Here is a 17,755-nt window from a genome sequence, read left to right on the forward strand (position 1 = left end):
CTTTACAATGGTTTTAACCTAGATATTTCACAGAGTGGCTGTCACAGAAAACTGTTCCTGCCAAAATACTAGTGAATGCCAAACCACTGTTACTTACAGCAACTAGAAAGTTTGACCACTGTATTCTCACTGTCTTCAAGCCCCCCTAAACATTGGCCTATCAGCAGTTATGCAGTGTAACTGTGGCCCCACAAATATGACCTCTAAAAGGTATTCACAAGAACGGATCTAAAAGCTTTCATACATTCTTTGGAAGCTGGTAGGTGAAGTTTTATTCTAGGATTTGAAATTGGAATACTTAATAACACATCCAAGCCTGAACTCCGTACATCTTTATCATTCTCCTTAAACTAAACACAAGGAGATGAAACAAAATTAGGAAGTCACTCAAATTGTATTCAGGTATTTATTGGACGAAGGACAGGGCATGACTACAAGACGGATCTTCCATTTGAGACATGTTTTATTAGGTGTTCTCACACATCCCTTTCAATCTTCTAATCTCGGGTGGTTATAAACTATGCTGATTTTTGTTGCCAGGGAGATGACCCAAGCAGTGACAAAACATAATGTAAGTCTTCCGACATGACCAAGCACGCCTTGAAAAACCAGTAGTATTAGACGCATGAAGGCTTTAGAAAGACATGCAACACTTGTAAACAGGTACGGTCCCTCCAAGAAAAGCCTTCCCTGCTGCAGCTGTGTGAAATATCACTGCGTGAGTTCAGAACAAAATTAGTTTGTGTTAATTACCATGATCAATCTTCTAACCAGCCACCTTAGTTGAATATAACTGTTGGCATCAGCTCAACCCATTTTCAAGAACCACAAATTGTGCAACAGCGTTCACAAGCCTTTCAAGTCCCAATCCTTAACTTAATTTTAGATTTTGTAAGTACCTTTATCATAGAAGAGAGCTCACTCAAAAGTTAAAAATATAATAAAGAAATACCATTCTAATGTAAAGAATACTTGGTAGTAGCCACACCACTTGAAGATAATGCAATTTTCAGCAAAAACAGCATTTAAGAAAAAGTTCTGCAGAAGTTAAGCAATGTTTCTGAAGGAAAAACCTAGTCTTTTCAATTAATCTTTTCCAAGCATCTTACCTACACTCAGGTCAGACACAAAATCCTTCTTGGTGTAATAACTTCACCCTTCATTTGTCTCACAAATGCATAAATTTCTCTTGAGATACATAAACACAGCATTATGCATTTTTAACGTACCTAGTACAGTCCACAAAAAGGTCTTTAGAAGGGTTCTTTTCCAGTCTTGCTTTACATTCATTTACTGTTTCCTGAGGTATTTCTGGCAAGTGTGCTGCAGACTTTACATTATTTGAAACAAACAAGCAAAAGACAACAATGAAAACAATTTTTAAATTAATAAAGTGAAAGTTCTAAATTCAAAATAAAACTGGCTACTATGGGAAAAGGAAAAGAATAATTTGACCACTGAGAAAACTATAGAAGTCAGATTCAGATAAAATTTCTATTTGTTCCCCATTAAAGAACTGCAATAACATTCAATGCATTTCTATTTCAATATCCTGGGAACTAGATTTGGCAATAATACAAGCTTTTTCTTTCAATAGGTCTACTACTACAAGAGCAAGTTATCTACTTGCTTTGGCAGGATGGAAGGGAGGAGAAAGAAACACCCACACAGTTTGGGAAATTATTTCAAACCAGCCCAAACAAATCTGTTTTTCGCCAAAAGGGCATGCGATTTATGGTAGTTCCAAAGAAACTATCTGAGAAGATGTTCCAAACTTGGAGTCTGTCTGGTTTTAAGGCAGAAAGACATTCATATGGGGTAAAGCCTTTTTCAGGGTGACTGACGTAAGAAAGTCTGTTCATATAAAGCAGATATGTAATTACATATTCACTGAAAAGCTTCTCTCAGACATCAAAGAACAGACTGAGTTTCTTTGTTAATAAGTCTTCCTTGGAGGCTAAACAAATATATCTTTACCTAAAACCAGTATTTTAATTTGAAAACATAAGAGAGTAAGTCACAATGACAATAGTGTTAACAGCAAAATATCTGCTTAAGCAGGTAAATGTCACAATCTTAGAAGGCAGTATACATTTCAGAAAGCCAAAAACTGGACTAACAAAGTTTGAAGGTCAGTTTACTAAAAACATTGTGACAATTTAAGTGTCTAGTGTATCTCAAATTTACAACACATTTGACAGTATCTTGCAGTACAATGTATTTACCCCATTAGTGAAGTAGGTCTCTAAGACTTTCAGGCCACAGTCTATACGCTTTTCATCTGAAGATACCTCATATTCTGCCTAAGGGAATAGATTTGAAAATTAATTTATGTTAGAGATATTTAACACTCCAGTCTTTTACATGATACTAAGTAAATCATTCCCCCCCCCCCCCCCCCCCCCCCCCCCCCCCCCCCCCCCCCCCCTTTTTTATTACAGTTTTAGGTAAGATTGGAAGAATAAAATTACTACTTTCTAGAAGGCATGTTAACTGGAAGAAATGAGATCTAAAACTGACCCTTCTTCATTCCTTGAGGTAATAAAACTGAGTAGATAGAACATCTTGTGACATTTTTGACTTGGTAAAATATGGACTGAGATGTAGAAAAAGAACACTGTGACATTTGGTATATTTTTCAGATACAAAACTGGCAGTTTGATAGAGCTCCAGAGGTAACTATGTTTGGAAAGGAAACATCAAACACACTGGTACTGAAAAGCTCCAAGGACTGGTTACTATTAATAATTTTAAGGAATAATCTAGAAGCAGACATCAGAAGTTATGACATTTAAAGATAACACAGGAGCTGAGGAAAGATTAATTGGAAAAGAACAATCTCCAACAGCAACCTGTGTTAGCTTGGTAAGCTGGGCCAACTCAACCAAAGTTTATTTCATATCTCAAAACGTAAATGCAAGCACCCAGGAACAAAGAATATAGGGCAGACCTCCAGAACAGAGGACTGCATCACCCATAATAACACTGGCACATTAGGACAACAATCATTAAAAACCTCAGAGGAAGTTCCAAGTAATCGATCTAATCAGTAGAGAAGAAGTTGTATACCTTTATAAAGCAAGTCATTAAATAAAAATGACAGCTCAAGAGCCAAACAAACATACAATACTGGAAATTACAGAAACCTTCATCTCGAGTCCTGCAATCAATCAGCTAAGCCACAGTGACTCACTGCAACGTCATCAACATCTTCTGCTGAAACATTATGGTATCAACCACTTCAACACAGTGCTCACATCCATAAACAATTCCAAGCCATTGGTTTTGCTACTTTAATTCCACAACGATCAGTCTAATGGCACACAACTCTTCTTCATCTAACAAACAACCATACCAAGTCGGAAAACTTAATCAACCACAGCAGTGCACTTAATGCTTTTTAACATTTTAAACTCTGCCAATGCCGTTGGCATACCGTTTTAAACAGATACTGTATTTAAAAGGAAGTTTAAGAGACCGTCTTGTCAGCTAAGCTCTGTTACTCACTGAGCTTAAGAGGGAAGTTTGAGTTGCCACCCATTCTTTTTCATACTTGAGTAACCTTGTCCCCAGCTAGTGCAATGAGTCACTGGATGATTGGATAACTTCAATTCTTCGCTTTAATTTCTGTTAGTTTTATTCAACGATTTCACAACTTTTCTTTTCTGTAAAGCCACAAGCTGACTCCAGACTTTAAGGTCACACCTTCACAAGAGTTAGAACTTACCAGTCTTACTGCTCAAAACATGTAGGCAGAAGTAGCACAGTAACACCTTGATTTTGGCCTCCTAACATAATCATGACGCTGAAACCACATTGCTTCATATAAGAGGATCAGAAAACTCTTAAAGTTAATATGCCAGGCTCTTAAGACACTCTATGGTCATTCTATGCCAGAAAGTTTATTCTCAGAAGGATTAAGTCTACAATTTAAAATAAAAACTAATTAAAAATAAACAAACAAAAAAGCCAACATGATCTGGCACAACCTGATATAAAGACTCCACAGCCATAGCCTTCCTCTGCACATTACCACCTTACAGAAAGAGTAAAAAAGAATAAGTGGGAAAGCAGCACTTGAACAAGCTTGCTGACCTTCAGTCCAGAAAGGAGAATCAGGCTAGCTCACAAACCTTTTGGAAGAGATAGCAGATATTTTATCTCACTTTCTTGATCAAGGGAGCATACTAGCTTTTGGATCATGAGACTCTGATTAGAGTTATCTTAGCTTTTCAGAGTCTTCTTGTTTCAATGATTCCCAAGTGCACTTCTTCACCAAGATTTTTTCAAATGGAAGTTTAAAAAAGTAATCTACTAAAAGGGATGATTTCATGAATTATCTCAACTATGACAGACTTTTTAAAACTTATCCAGGTGTTGCAACCCACGAAACATTATAGGTTGCATATCTGAAAACAATTCAATATATTCAGTGACTTCTTAGAGACAATTTTACCTGAAAAATAACACGTGCAAAGACACCCATGTCTTAAAGTTACATGCATAATTTTTTTCTTTTTTTGTGCTGTTTAAGATTTTACTACTCTTTATGTAAGCTCTTAGGGAATAAAAACATACAGAAATTGTAACCAATGATGTTACATCTGCTATTGTCAGTGGTCTCCCTGCTGTGTCTGGCTCAACAGCTTGTTTGCATTCCCTCAGGATCTTTAACTCCAAATAGATTTCCATTCAATTCGTTCTACATATACCATTGTCAAACTGGTCTCTGAAATCCTGTGCTAGAAATAGCTCCTGCACTTCTGAAGAGTATAATGAAGTGCACCCAGAGAGTCAGCCTAATTACACAAAGATTCATTGACCACAGAAAAATGGTCACTACCATTGAGTCTTCTGAGCTACATCACCACGAAGAATGAAGATGAGATATATTTATTCCAATAAAGTAAAAATATTGTTACGGACTCCAAAAATTAAAACAGGTACCACATGACCACAAACAGAAGGCAACGCTACTTTCTGTTTCACACCAAAAGTTCCTTTTAGCTGATGGAGTGTCTCAGTTTATACGCCGATGCGGAGAATGGAGAAATGGTGGAGAAACAGCAATAAACCCATGTACTTGCTTACACCCTGCACCTTTCAGAAGCATCCCACCTTCTAAGACTGCAGTTTAGCATGCATGTAAGCAGCACTACTACCCCGATTCTCTCTTCTTTGGTCATTTGAACATAAATTAGAACAAAAAACAGGTGGGATAAGAGCTATTATTCTCTTCTCCTAAGGCCTGTTGTGTGCCTGCCTGCTCTTCCCGTCGCTTTTCTCCTCCCCTTGTGGGCTTAGTTTAAGGATTTTTACCAAACATGGCTGTAGGGGCACTTCCTCCTTCCCCTCATTCTTTAGAGTTAGATACCAAAATGCAAACGTATCAAAACACTTCCTTTTCCCTTGCTCTCTAGAATCTGTTTTCCCTCCTTCCATAGTTCCCTAAATTTCCATCTCCATTGTAGTTTTTAAATAGCATGCTGTGACTACCCCAGGGCCAGTTAGCCTAGGGCTAGACTAGCCTGCGTGCCAGTTGCAGCATTTTGAAATCTGTTTATAACATTTTCAAGTCTGAGTAACGTAATACTCCTTGTAAACACATCCTTTTAGGCTCAAGAAGACAAATAGCACAGTCTCTCTAGAATTCTCTTATTCCCATCATGCCATCTTTATACCTCTGAGCATGCCAAGATGGCAGAGATTTTAGAGTAAACATCTTCGTTTAAGAAGCAGTGCCAGAATTTATTGACATCCATCAAAAGTTACAGTTTTATAGCTGGCAAGTATAAACTTGCTAATACACGAAAAAGAAAAGAGTGGTTTAGCTAAAGAGGAAACCAAGAAAGTCAGATTCAGATGTTGTATGGAATACAGCTTTTGTCAGCTGGCATCAGCCACCTGAGCTGTGTCCCCTCCCAGCTTCTTGTGCCCCCCACCTGCTCACTGGTGGTGCAGAGTGAGAAACAAGAAGGCCTTGCTGCTGTGTACGCACTATTCAGCTATAGCTAACACAGTGGTGTTATCAACACTGCTTTGGTCACAAATCCAAAACACAGCACCATACAAGCTACTCTGAAAATACATCAACTCTATCTCAGCCAAAACTAATACAAAAAAAAAAAAAAAAGAGTATGAGCTATCGACTATGGATACCAATGTCCAATTTCTCACTGCTTACCACTGCATCCAGAAATTCAATGCATCTTTTCAAGTCTGGTCTGGAGTCACAAAACTGCCTGAAGAGAAGTCTTCCTATTGGCTGTTTGTCGCAAAGCTGGTTATAATCTCTTTCTGAGAAACAGACGAGAAGTAAACATCTCTATTTTAATCTTTGCCACAGCAAGAACCTTATTCCCATTTGAGAATGGGACAAAAAAACACTAAAGCATCAAGATTTTACGTTAACATGTTTAACAAAGACATCATCAAAATCAACCTGAAAAATAGTGAAACACTCTTCCTGCCACATTTGTCTCTGACAGACTATCATATTTATAAAAACTAAAAACATATTGAATGATTTAGTTAAGATTCATTTAGGATGAGGTTGGAAATTAACAATACTGTGAAACAGCAATACCAATGCAAACATGACTGTTTGCAAAGAAGGAATATAGACTAACAACAGAAAAGACTGAAAAATTATTACAAGACTAAGAAAAAGATTAGGAAATTTACTTCCATACCATTCAAATTACAATACAATTTCCTTTTCTAGTTCATAGCTTTGCAAATTCATCTTTCAGAAGCAGTTTCCTTTAATAAATAAGGAGCTATGATGCAGCTTCTATCTTATTGTAAATTTACTTCCCCATAAATTCTCCATCATGTTAAAGGTCTGAATATTCTGCATTCAGAGCAAGACAGAAGTCTTTCATTTAACACCACCAAACTTACTCTCTTCCTTCTCAAAGATAAGACAGACTGCTCTGGAGGATACCTACCGATTGAGCATCTAATGCTTTCACATTGACTAACAGGCGGCAACTTCAGCATTTCTCTCCATTTTTTGCTACGCCCACTTCGTTTGCCTAGAAGAAAAACAAAAAAGCAATGTAAAACACAACACCACATCAAACTAAACTCTGATTCTAAGCAGCATAAAATTAAGTCACTTCTGCACAGATCTGTCAGGCTGCTTTTCACATCTAAAAGGAAATCCATCAACAAGGATATCCAAATCAGTAACAAACTTTATGTAGAGAAACTTTTATATGAAACACTAAAAATGCAGAAAGGTTTTTGCAACACAAACACTGGCTCCGGATGCGCATACAGAATCTCTCTGCAAAGAAAAGGCAAATATCTAGGAATTCTGAAAATTGCAAACAAAACCGAAACATCAGCAAAGTCAGAAACCAAAAAAAATTGGGCGTTACATCTCAACCAGTGAAGAATGGAAGGCATTAAAGTCAAGTAATAAAACACATCAAGTTTTTAAATGCATTTTTGAATAATCAAGTTGTTTATTTGTTTTCAAAGGGTGTAAAGATAACAGCAGTCGACCCCTAGGGATAAATGAGTGGGCACTAACCAAATACATGCTATTTATTGAAGGCTATGTTAAGATACATAACAGCAGACAGAACTTAACTGTTGCAGAGTCCAGATCTTTTCAATGCTTCAGATTTTAGTACTTTAATAAAAGTGATTAAAAGATGCTACAATATTTTTTAGATTGGATTGCAAAAATACACTAGTGCTCCATTTTCTATGTTAAAAATGGAATTTTAGCACATCACTTTGACCTGACGAAGCCAACTGCATTTGCAGAAGACCTGCACACTTATCAAAAAAAGCAGAGACGGATGGACACACAGGAACACGTTTCTTTTTCATTGCAAAACATTTCAACGGAAGAGAAATTTCTGTGCTACAGAATATTTTAGAAGAAGATTTTACTAAGTGATACGGCCAGATGCATTTCCACATGACAGAACAGCAGCAAAAGTGCACGGAGAGTTTCTAACTGTATCAAAGCACTGCATACTGTTAACCACAATGGGAGAGGGAGGAAGGGAGTTACCCTATGTAACCCGAACAGAAACCAAGCAGCAAACAGTGCTCTTAGGTCTTTCAGAACAAAATTGTTAGGGAGAAAGGAACTAACACCTTCATAATAATAAAACAGATCTAAACGAACACTTCACTCAAACTTGCATCTTCTTGAAGGGTTCCACCGCTGCTGCCAGAGCAGCTCCAGCTCAGTGTACCTTAGCTCTAATCAAATTTAAGTGATCTTTGCTAATGGGAACATTGATGTCTCACTGTGCCGCTGCAACAAAACTCTCAACTCCAGTATCAGTAGAAAAGTAAACAAATACGAAATACAAAACCATAGAGATCTGTCTTGCAGAGGCTCTTTGAACTGATGCATACTCCCTAAAAACCTTCTACAGCAAGATTTCCTCACGTTGCTTTGTAGGTCGTTCACCTTCCAAAATACTTCAGCACAAATACACCTACTTTACGCAGTAGCAGAACTATACATGAAGCTTTAACATTACCTGCATCATTAAAGCAAACTTCCAACAGATTAATAAAATACTTTTGATGTTTAAGAAAAAGAGTTGAATACATACTTGAAAAAAACACACACACACACAGCCAAGAGATGTATTTCTTATAGAACTGAACACCACCAAAATCAGGGAATACTGAACTGTAGCCTGTACACGTGCATTGAGTAGAAAAGGACTGAGTCTAGATTGTTACATCAAGAAAAACATTCGATGGAAGCATCAACCTTATTTTTAACCCTGTCACTGAAACTTACACTAAGTGGCAAGGTCCACTGAAGTTAAATTTGTTCTGAGCAGTTTCTGAAAGAAGGACTCTTGTGCACAACCCAGCACAAAGAGCATAGACCACGAATGAGAAACTGACCCAAATTTACACCACAGTGCTGTATGGAAAGAGTAAAACCAAGCTGTGACATATATCTTCTGAAGCACAGCAAAAGAAAAAAAAATAGCACTAAAAATGGGGATCTGTACATCATACTTCAAGTCCAGCTCAGGGCAGCCTGCTGTATTTTGCTGCACATATTTGGCAAGTTGGTTCCTGTGCGACCTTTGTGAACTTCATTCTACAAGAGACCACATGCTCTAATACAGTTGAATTTCCCATCTCAGAGAATTCAATAAAGGCTACATAATTTATTAATGATACGCAAGAATCAAATGCTTGTAAGCATCAGCTAAATCATCAAGCTTTCTTTTTGTCTGAACTGCCTGTTCTTAGATTCCAAGAGAAAGCACAGAAGGTCTTTATGTCCCAATAATGTGAAGAGGATCTATGAGCTCCATAATTTACAGATAAATTAGCCATTTCTGGTAAAAGTTATGGAGGAGAACAATTTATTTGTCATATTATTGCCTAACAGCAGAAAAGCGTATTTTTCCATTTCTGAGGCAGTTCAAAGCAAGTATGAAATTAAATTCTAACAGCTGTGGTTTGTGAGAGTGTCTCAATATTGATTTCAGTGCTTCTGTTCTGGATCTCATTCTAAAATACTTGAGATAAAATTATTGTAGAAAGACCAATGGCTTACTTTCCAACAGGGCAGCAATAAAGCCATTAGACCAGTCTGCCTTATGGATGACCTGTGTGTTTCAGATGAATTACCACTCTCACCTCTTTCAGATGTAATTGTTGGCAAGAACGATGTGCAAGTTGAAGCGACTCATCTTTTATAAAAAGAAGGGTGGATGCAGCAATCGACCATGACAATGAGGAAACACTGCAATTACAGCTTCAAGTACATCAGAACCTTCTCCTCCTTCCCAAATTACTTCTTAGAGTTAGAATCTCAGCATTCGCCTCTTCACATGTTTTTGCCTCTTAAAAAAACATGTTCTAAAATCAGGTAGGTGGAAGTTAAGATGCTTTCATTTTCCAACTTAAAAAAAAAAACTCTTCAAAGCAACATTTGTAAACACGTGAAGTGGTTGGCTTATACGTCAGCAAAAGCAAAAATAATTGCAAAAAAGAAACTACTGGGGTAAAACAAAGCAATCTGGTGTGGAAACAGATCTACACAATTTGCAATATTTATCAGAGCAGCAGACAGACTGCCCAGTACCACAGCAACCTCCCTCACGGACAAGGAGCACGACATTCATTTCATCGAGCACAACGTTGAAGGAACATCGTTAGCCAGTCTTCTTTGAGGTAGACAGAGAGAAAACTTGGTTTCTGCCCTACAGAATGAGAATTATTTATGAGAAGTATCATTATTTATGATACTTCATAAATATTTATGAGAAGTATCATCCTGTCTTTGGTTAATCAAAGTGCACAGATTTGGGGGCTGATACTGTCACTGACATTCTGGTCCTGAGCTGCTCGGTGGCCTCCGAGCTCCAGCTTCCTTGCCAGTGCACCCCTGTGGTTGAGCAGCACACAGCTGCGCAGCACCAGGGGTGCACGATTGCTACAACATCACTCTTGCAAAACAGAGTCCACAAAGCAGATCATCAGATACCGGCTGAGAAATTCATACCAGACCACACCCAAACGAGCTCTGAGAGCGCCTAACTGCATCAAGGCAAGGACCTACCACATGCCCTTTCCTGCACGAGTCGTTCGAGTGGTTCATTTCAAAATGCAAAAGCTCTGCATCACCTACACTGGGAGGCAAGAGGATAATCCAGGTACATACACTGTCTGAGAATAAACCTATCCTACAGTAGAAAAAGTTGCAGACAAGTTTCCTGAAAGATTTTAAGTTCATATGAGCTCCTCCTACTCGCAGCCACATTTTCCTTCAATCCACTCACGAAGAAGATTGAAACCTTTCACCAAAAAATCAAAATATTCAAGCTCGGTGACAGCCTTACAGTACAAAGATGTTTGTAAATGTTGTCCACTAAGTAATGATCTTCCATAGTTTGCCTTAACCATGCGAAATTCACCTTCAAGGCACTGAGCACTACAGAATTAACTCCTTAGGTCTGCAGATCAGAACAGTAAACTCCAAAGTGGTAAAAAACTAATGGTAACTTGAGGCCAGGAGATGAGTTCACGCTCAACATCACTTTATTCATGATGCTTACAATTCCAGACAGCTCTTGGTAGTACTTTGTGGGGTGTCTGCACCCTTCTCCATGGCACCAGTCAGATTTTTTTAGGAACTGAGATGTCAAGAAACACAAGCCTGGTCACAGCTTCACAACCAGGTTCAACAGAGTGCCATTCTCCTTCTGAGTTTCAGACACACCACACAGATAGAGAGAGAGGGAGCTGAAAGTTCAGGTGTCAGAACAAAGTAGGCACCTACCCCTTCAGCATTAAAAAGGCCAAGGCACTTCTGAACACCAGTGGAAACAAAAGTGCAAGAGGTCAGAACAGAAACACCTAGAAGATTAAAACAGATTTTTGTGGTATTTTAAAGATAATATTGCTTACATGCCTGCATTCAAATGCCTAGTGGGACTTCAGTGAGGTAAACCTGGAGTCTTCTCACTCATTTGATAGAGCAGTAGCACTGGAAGCGGTTAAAAACCACACGTGCCTCTGTGTGCACTTCTGCAGGTTGTGTACGTGCCCCACCATGTAGTGTTCCCACTGCTACAACCATCTGAGCTACTGGTTCTTCCCCTCAGCTCTACACGCAATTCCAGTAAACGTGTGTAAGGACATGGTGTAGTGGGTGTTAGTGGTTGGGAGGTGGTTGGACGAGATGATCTCGGAGGTCTTTCCCAGCCTTATTGAATCTGTGATTTTATGCTGAACAGCTTCTGCACTTCTTCAGCAATGAGGTATCAAAGTCTTGTATCAACTCAAGCAAATGCAACTGATCTGACCTAGATTTTATTAAACTAACCCTGCAGTCCAACAGTGCAACATCCATAACACGTCCTTCACAACGGCTTAACAAACAGAGTTTGCTAGGCAAAAAAAAACAACAGAAAAAAGCAAGAAATCTCCAAGTTTACAGATAATTCCTTGATGAACACGGGTTCTTTATCACGATGGCACGCACTGACTGCAGAAGACAGGGAAGAACTGTAACTCCTTAAAGGACATCATGAAGCCTCTAGTTCTAATTGCCACATTAGAAAGCAGCAGAGCAGCAATGTATATCAATAACTAGGCCTCTCATGCCGTGTTTATTTAGTAAATGTAATTATTTAGATTCCAACATGCCCACATGCATTCTTCTTACAGTTCATTAAATAAAGGACAAAAAGGCAGACATCGTGCATAATTCTGTACAAACACAGGAAGACATGTTTCCTGCCACAATGAGTTTACAGCAATTTAAAACACAATGCAATAAGGGAGCGCAACAGAACAGAGGAGGCAAATAAGGGAAGAACAGACAAAAATAACAGCAACTGCCAAAACTCGCAGCAATCTCACGTTAAAATTTGTATTTGCTGCCGGTGAATGAACTCCGAAGAGTGCAATTCTGGCTATGAGTGTGCCTTGGTTTCCCACTCATTCATACTCCTTACATAATTATCGATTTTAGTTCAGTTTGACAGCCAAGCTGCAGTGAACTGAGAAACCTCCTTACAATTTTGTTCCTGGTTACAACCACACTCATTATAGAACGTTTGTCTGTGTATCATCACCAACACTATATGGAGTTGTTACCTTTTACTGCAAGCAGAAGTAGGATTAATTTTGCTTGCAGAATTATGTAATTAACTTTTAAACCTAGACGGATCAAACACACCATTTAAGTGGACTGCTTATGTTTTGTGAGGTGTTAACCCAACAACGTTTCGATCCTGAAGCAGGTATCTTTCAAGATTAGCTGAAACCAAACTGCGATCGCATTTTGTTACCAAAAGGTCCCTGCTAATTCCATCCTTGGGTTGCACCGAACAATTATCAGAAGCACAGGAGCTCGCTGATCCATCTCAAATCTAATTTTGGAATTAAAAAACCACCACCCAACAACACAGGGAAAAAAAACACCTTAACAACCCACGTATCCATGATTACTTTCTACTTGGACCTATAAACCATCGGACCCCTTCGGCAACCACAGGCTTGAACCAATACAACCAAGAGCTTGGAGGAAACACCGCTTCCAACTGAGGCAAGATCTTAATTCAGCTTAAACTAATCATGGCACGCAGCACATTATGTGCCTACCAGCAGACTGTGTTCTCATTTGCAATTTGCTCCTGCCGGGGCAGTAGGAATGAATTTGCAAGTGGATGCAAATGGACCAGGTATGTTCAAAATGTGCTCTTGGCATGGGTCCCCATTTGGAGTGAACTGCCATTGACTTCAAAGGACCTGCAGGTCTACCCTTTGAAAGCCTTTCTGGAGAATATTACTTTAGGCAATGAAAAAAGGAAGGCTCTTACGCAGTTTAAAATATCCAGCGATGAACTTCTTTCAAAACCTCACCGATTACATGTGGGATGCTAAAGGGAACTTGGAGCTTACATCTACTCAAAGGATTTATTGAGAGTGATTGAAACGGCTATGAAAAACAGAAGCTACCAATATAAATAAAGAGAAAAGCGAGTATAAAACACAAAATGCAGTTTTGTTCCTGAACTTTTAGATTTCCTTCAGAATAACATAGCTTATATTTATTATTTGGCCATATTTCTGGGTTAAATTTTTCAATATTTTTAAGAGATACTAATTGCAAAGATGTTGCTGGGAAAAAAACGAATTTCTTAATTCCTCTGTTCTTGTACAAAACTAAAATTTATATTGCTACATTCTTTTACACATCAAAACCCCTGTATGTGAGAAGTCTGAGTAAGGAGATCATGAAACTGCAAGGCTTTTCGCTGTCTGTCTCCCAGTTCACACATCACTATCACTTAACCGTTTTTATATCTCAGTTCCTGCACTACAGCGCTCACAAAATCAACTTCAGGTTTGCTTTATAATCTCTTGTTTTTCTACTGAGTCACTCGTGCTGTTCCTCCACAGGGCTGACCTACAGAGGAAGTTTTCTTTCACAGAGATTACCCTTAAAAAGCAAAGCATGCAGAAGAGGAAGGGTGCTGGATTAGTGCAGGCTACTTACCCCAAGGAACTGGGGCAGGGAATGCCAGAGCACCCTGCACTATGATTTTCACCTGGAGGCAAATCCCACTGGGGACAAGCAGCACAGTCTCTCAGCACAAGCAGGTCAACTGGAAAAGTGCAGGAAAGAGAAAACTCCCGCTACAGCTCCTGACTTCAATCTTTCAGCCACAAAGCACCACAGGGTACTTACTCTACGTTATCACAATATTTTCTGGCACTAGGCACATACAAAAGTCATTGCAAGCCACCACGAACACCCATGTGTGATGATCTGATTGTTTACAAAGTCACATTAAAAGGAGCTAAGTAATTCTCACAGCTTTCCTTCTTCGCATAAAGAAGTGTTATAGTTGCTGCAGAGACATTACAAGCCATTATTGGAAAGTGCCAGGCTTCTATTAAAATAACTCATTTTATGAAAGCATTTCAAAAATCCTCTCAGAGAATAGCAACATAAAACAGAGTTGGAAGTTTGGAGGCTGGAGGGAAGCAGGGGGTTGATCTGACCTCAAAATTGGGACTAGCAAACTTCTATAAACCAACCTTATCGTCACACGAAGTGAACTAGATGATTTGTGCATCTAATGAAATAAATTATCAGCAGGACTGTTAGCTCAAAGGCAAACAGCAATACCACTTGGGCTTTATTCTGTAGGAGAGAAAATAGCAAAAAAACTGCATTCTGTCCAAGGACACTTACTAGTTCCTGGCTCTCCAGTTCCATGCAGCAAGCTTTATATATGTAAGATCAGCTTGAGACACTAGACATGCTCCTAGCTGTCCAAGGTGTGCTAATTCTGTGCACCTACCAATGCAAAACCCCAATGATATGCACATGCAAACAACATTCACATGCAAAAATCACTGCCTAAAATTAGAGGAAACTGAGGAGCGCAAATTTGGGATCACAATTTTGAATGTCAGGTCTGGTTTAAGCGCTCAGTTATAATTTTCTTTAGAAATGACACTATTTACCAGGCATTTCTGAATTCTGATTAAGCCTCTGCCATACCCTCTCACCAGATGAGGGCAAGGACACATCATTCATTCACATTCTGTATTTGCAAAATGAAGCTAACTTAGCTCTAGGGCTAAAAGACTTCGCAAAATGCTTTCAAGACTACAGTTTTTTCCTACCATCACCTTCATCATGAAGGCACCTCAAGTTAGACAGGGAACCATGCAGACCATAATTAAGCCTAAATTAATTTCTCTCAGCATGTCCCTGGTACCTATAAAACAAGAGCACGGTGCTTTCTATCTCACCACTTTTGCTTATAGAACTGATACATTTATACAGGTAAACACTCTTCACATCTGCAATACACTGAGAAACTAGAAAAAGAATTACTGATATGCCTGAAGCCTGCACAGGAAAATCAGGTAAGCTGTTACTCCATGCTAATTTAGGATTTCACCTTCTATGCGCAACAGTAATCCTGCACTCTTCCACTCCCTTGCACCTCTCCCTACACTATACAGTAAGACTGAATGGAAGCAGTAAGAAAAAAGAATTGTAAATCTGCTTTTCTGTCACAGTTGCGAGGCCCTTTCAGCGATGAATATATTACACTAAGTTAAACTACTACACAGACTCTCTCTACAAATTTTGTTCCTTTAAAGCACACCAGGCACATAAGAAGAGAGCTAGGACAGGGATTTTATGGGATGGTCCCAAGAGGAGTAAACCAGAGAGATCAGAAAAGGCAATGCAACAGACAGAAACTACTTTCATTTTAGGGAGCATTGATGCACAAACTACCCCAAGCACAGGGGCACAGACCTGAAAAGGCACAGGTCCCTCTACCAGCGGGGTTTTAAAGCCAGAAATGGCATTATTGGGTATGCTTACACTAAAAAAGCCCAGGCCAGCTGAAGGTACAAAAGAGTAACAGTTTATTACCACTACTTTTTAAAGCTTCACGTCAGATAGAGCTGATCTTCTTTACATCAACTCCTGTCAGACTTTCATTTCGTTCATTAAAATATCTTGTTTGGTCAGTTCTACCACTGTAATTTATTTTAAACATAGTGAAACCTTAACTAAAGAGGCAACCTGACATTAAGCAGCCACTTAAAAGCTTTTCCAGACTACCACTCCACTCTTTGTGGTAAGGGTTTGGGCACAGTAAAGTTTTGAGCCAGATTCCACTTTCCCTTCATTTCTCAGATCACTTCAATGCGAACTCCAAATCCAGGCAGCGCCACAGACATGTACTGTCAGTGAAACCAGCCAAAACATGTCCTACGGTTTGAGGTGGTCTTTTCAGCTAAAGTTGGGAAATAGCCCAAATCGTGATCGCTGCTCTGGTTTTTAAACCCCACTTCAAAGCCAGAAAGTTGATTTTCCTCTCTTGCTGCTTAAGGCAAATTTAACTGGATACACATATGGCGTAAGTGCCAAACCCATTTAGAGTTGGAGGAACTTGCAAAACATACAGGAGAAGATTCTGTTGTTCTTACTCACTTTAAACAGCTCAACTAAACTAATGGGACTTCTCAAGGCAATTAAGAAAAGCAGAATCCAATCCAAGAAGAATCTGCACATTTCGAAGCTGAAAAACAGACTCCACACGGAGCGCGGTGGTAATCTGGAGAGGCTTTCAAGCGGCCGTTTAATGGACAGCTATACATGCGAAAAAGGAGTAAGTATAATCTAATTTCAGGAGGTTTTTGTAAACAATGCTCGTTTGGTAAGTGAAGCTTTGTATCTATTAAAACGTTTGCTACCATTTGGTAGGCAAAAATTTGCATCTGTTAAAAACGTGTGTTAGGTGGGAGAGGAATCTTCAGGTCCAGATGCTCTGGGGAATAAACCCTCAGGTTTGACCTCACGGAAATACCCCAAAACGTGACAGAAAACCCATCTTCAGGGTGCAGGCGGCCGATTCCCTGAGGCAGGCGTTGCGGGCGGACGAAGGCTCGGGGTCTTCCACAGGAGCCTGGGGTCCCTGGGCCCTTTTGCAGGCACAGGCGGACGGGTCTCTCGGCAGCAGCCCGACAGCAGGAGGCTCCTAAAACCTCGCTGGTGCGAAGCGGGGCTCGGCCCCTCTCCCCCCCCCTCACCCCAGCCCCTTCCTCCCTCAGCCCTTCCCTCCTCTTCCTCCCTCCCCCCCTCAGCTCTCACCCTCCCGGGCTTTCAGCAGCACCGTGTTGGCCACGATGTTCTCGATCTCCATGGTCGGGGGGGCTCCTTCCCCTCAGGGCAGCCTCCGTCGCCCCCTCTTCTTCTTCTTCTTCTCCTTCTTCTTCTTCCTCCTCCTCCCGCCCCGCCAGCGCCTCGCCGCCGCTCATCCGGCCCCGCGGCCCCTCAGCGCTGCGCTCGCCTCTTCCCCATCATCACCCGCTGCTCGGCCCGGCACCGGCCTCCCCCTCCCCGAGGGCGGAGGCAAGGAGCAGGCAGCGCCCGCCCGCCCCGACCATAGCTCGCCGCCCTCCTCCTCCTCCTCCTCCTCCTTCTCCTCAGGCAACTCCGCCTCTGCCTCACCCCCTCGCCGAAACTACAACTCCCAGCATCCCCCGCGCGGCACAGCTCGGCGTCTCCCTGCGCCCCGCCGCGCTTTGCATGCTGGGATTCGTAGTGCGCGCCACAGCCCTTTCCCAACCTTCCCCGTGGGTCACCGCCGAAGCGGGGAGGGGAGAAGGGCGGCAAGTCTCGCGACGTTTGGAGGCAGCTCTCGCGAGACTTCGCGGGGCCGCCGCCGGTGCGTGGCGGGCGCTGGGGGCACGCGGGGTGCGG

At 40.6% G+C, this 17,755-nt stretch overlaps 1 protein-coding gene across 2 annotated transcripts in view; it reads right to left on the bottom strand.

Moving 5' to 3' along the window:
- The window catches only part of GRK4 (G protein-coupled receptor kinase 4), a 38,335-nt gene extending 20,934 nt beyond the window's left edge, over positions 1 to 17,401 (bottom strand). The window contains exons 1-5 of one of the 2 annotated variants that reach the window (XM_032186428.1): positions 17,144 to 17,401; positions 6,951 to 7,037; positions 6,185 to 6,297; positions 2,226 to 2,303; positions 1,230 to 1,330 (exon numbers count right to left, since the gene is read on the bottom strand). In XM_032186428.1, coding sequence (XP_032042319.1) covers positions 1,230 to 1,330; positions 2,226 to 2,303; positions 6,185 to 6,297; positions 6,951 to 7,037; positions 17,144 to 17,195 — 431 coding nt within the window. In that variant the 5' untranslated portion in view covers positions 17,196 to 17,401. The remainder of the gene's footprint in view (positions 1 to 1,229; positions 1,331 to 2,225; positions 2,304 to 6,184; positions 6,298 to 6,950; positions 7,038 to 17,143) is intronic. The other variant, XM_032186429.1, reaches the window with a different exon arrangement.
- Positions 17,402 to 17,755: the final 354 nt, after the last annotated feature.

The sequence above is a fragment of the Aythya fuligula genome, chromosome 4 (genome assembly GCF_009819795.1).
Source record: "Aythya fuligula isolate bAytFul2 chromosome 4, bAytFul2.pri, whole genome shotgun sequence".
Lineage (NCBI taxonomy): Eukaryota > Metazoa > Chordata > Aves > Anseriformes > Anatidae > Aythya > Aythya fuligula.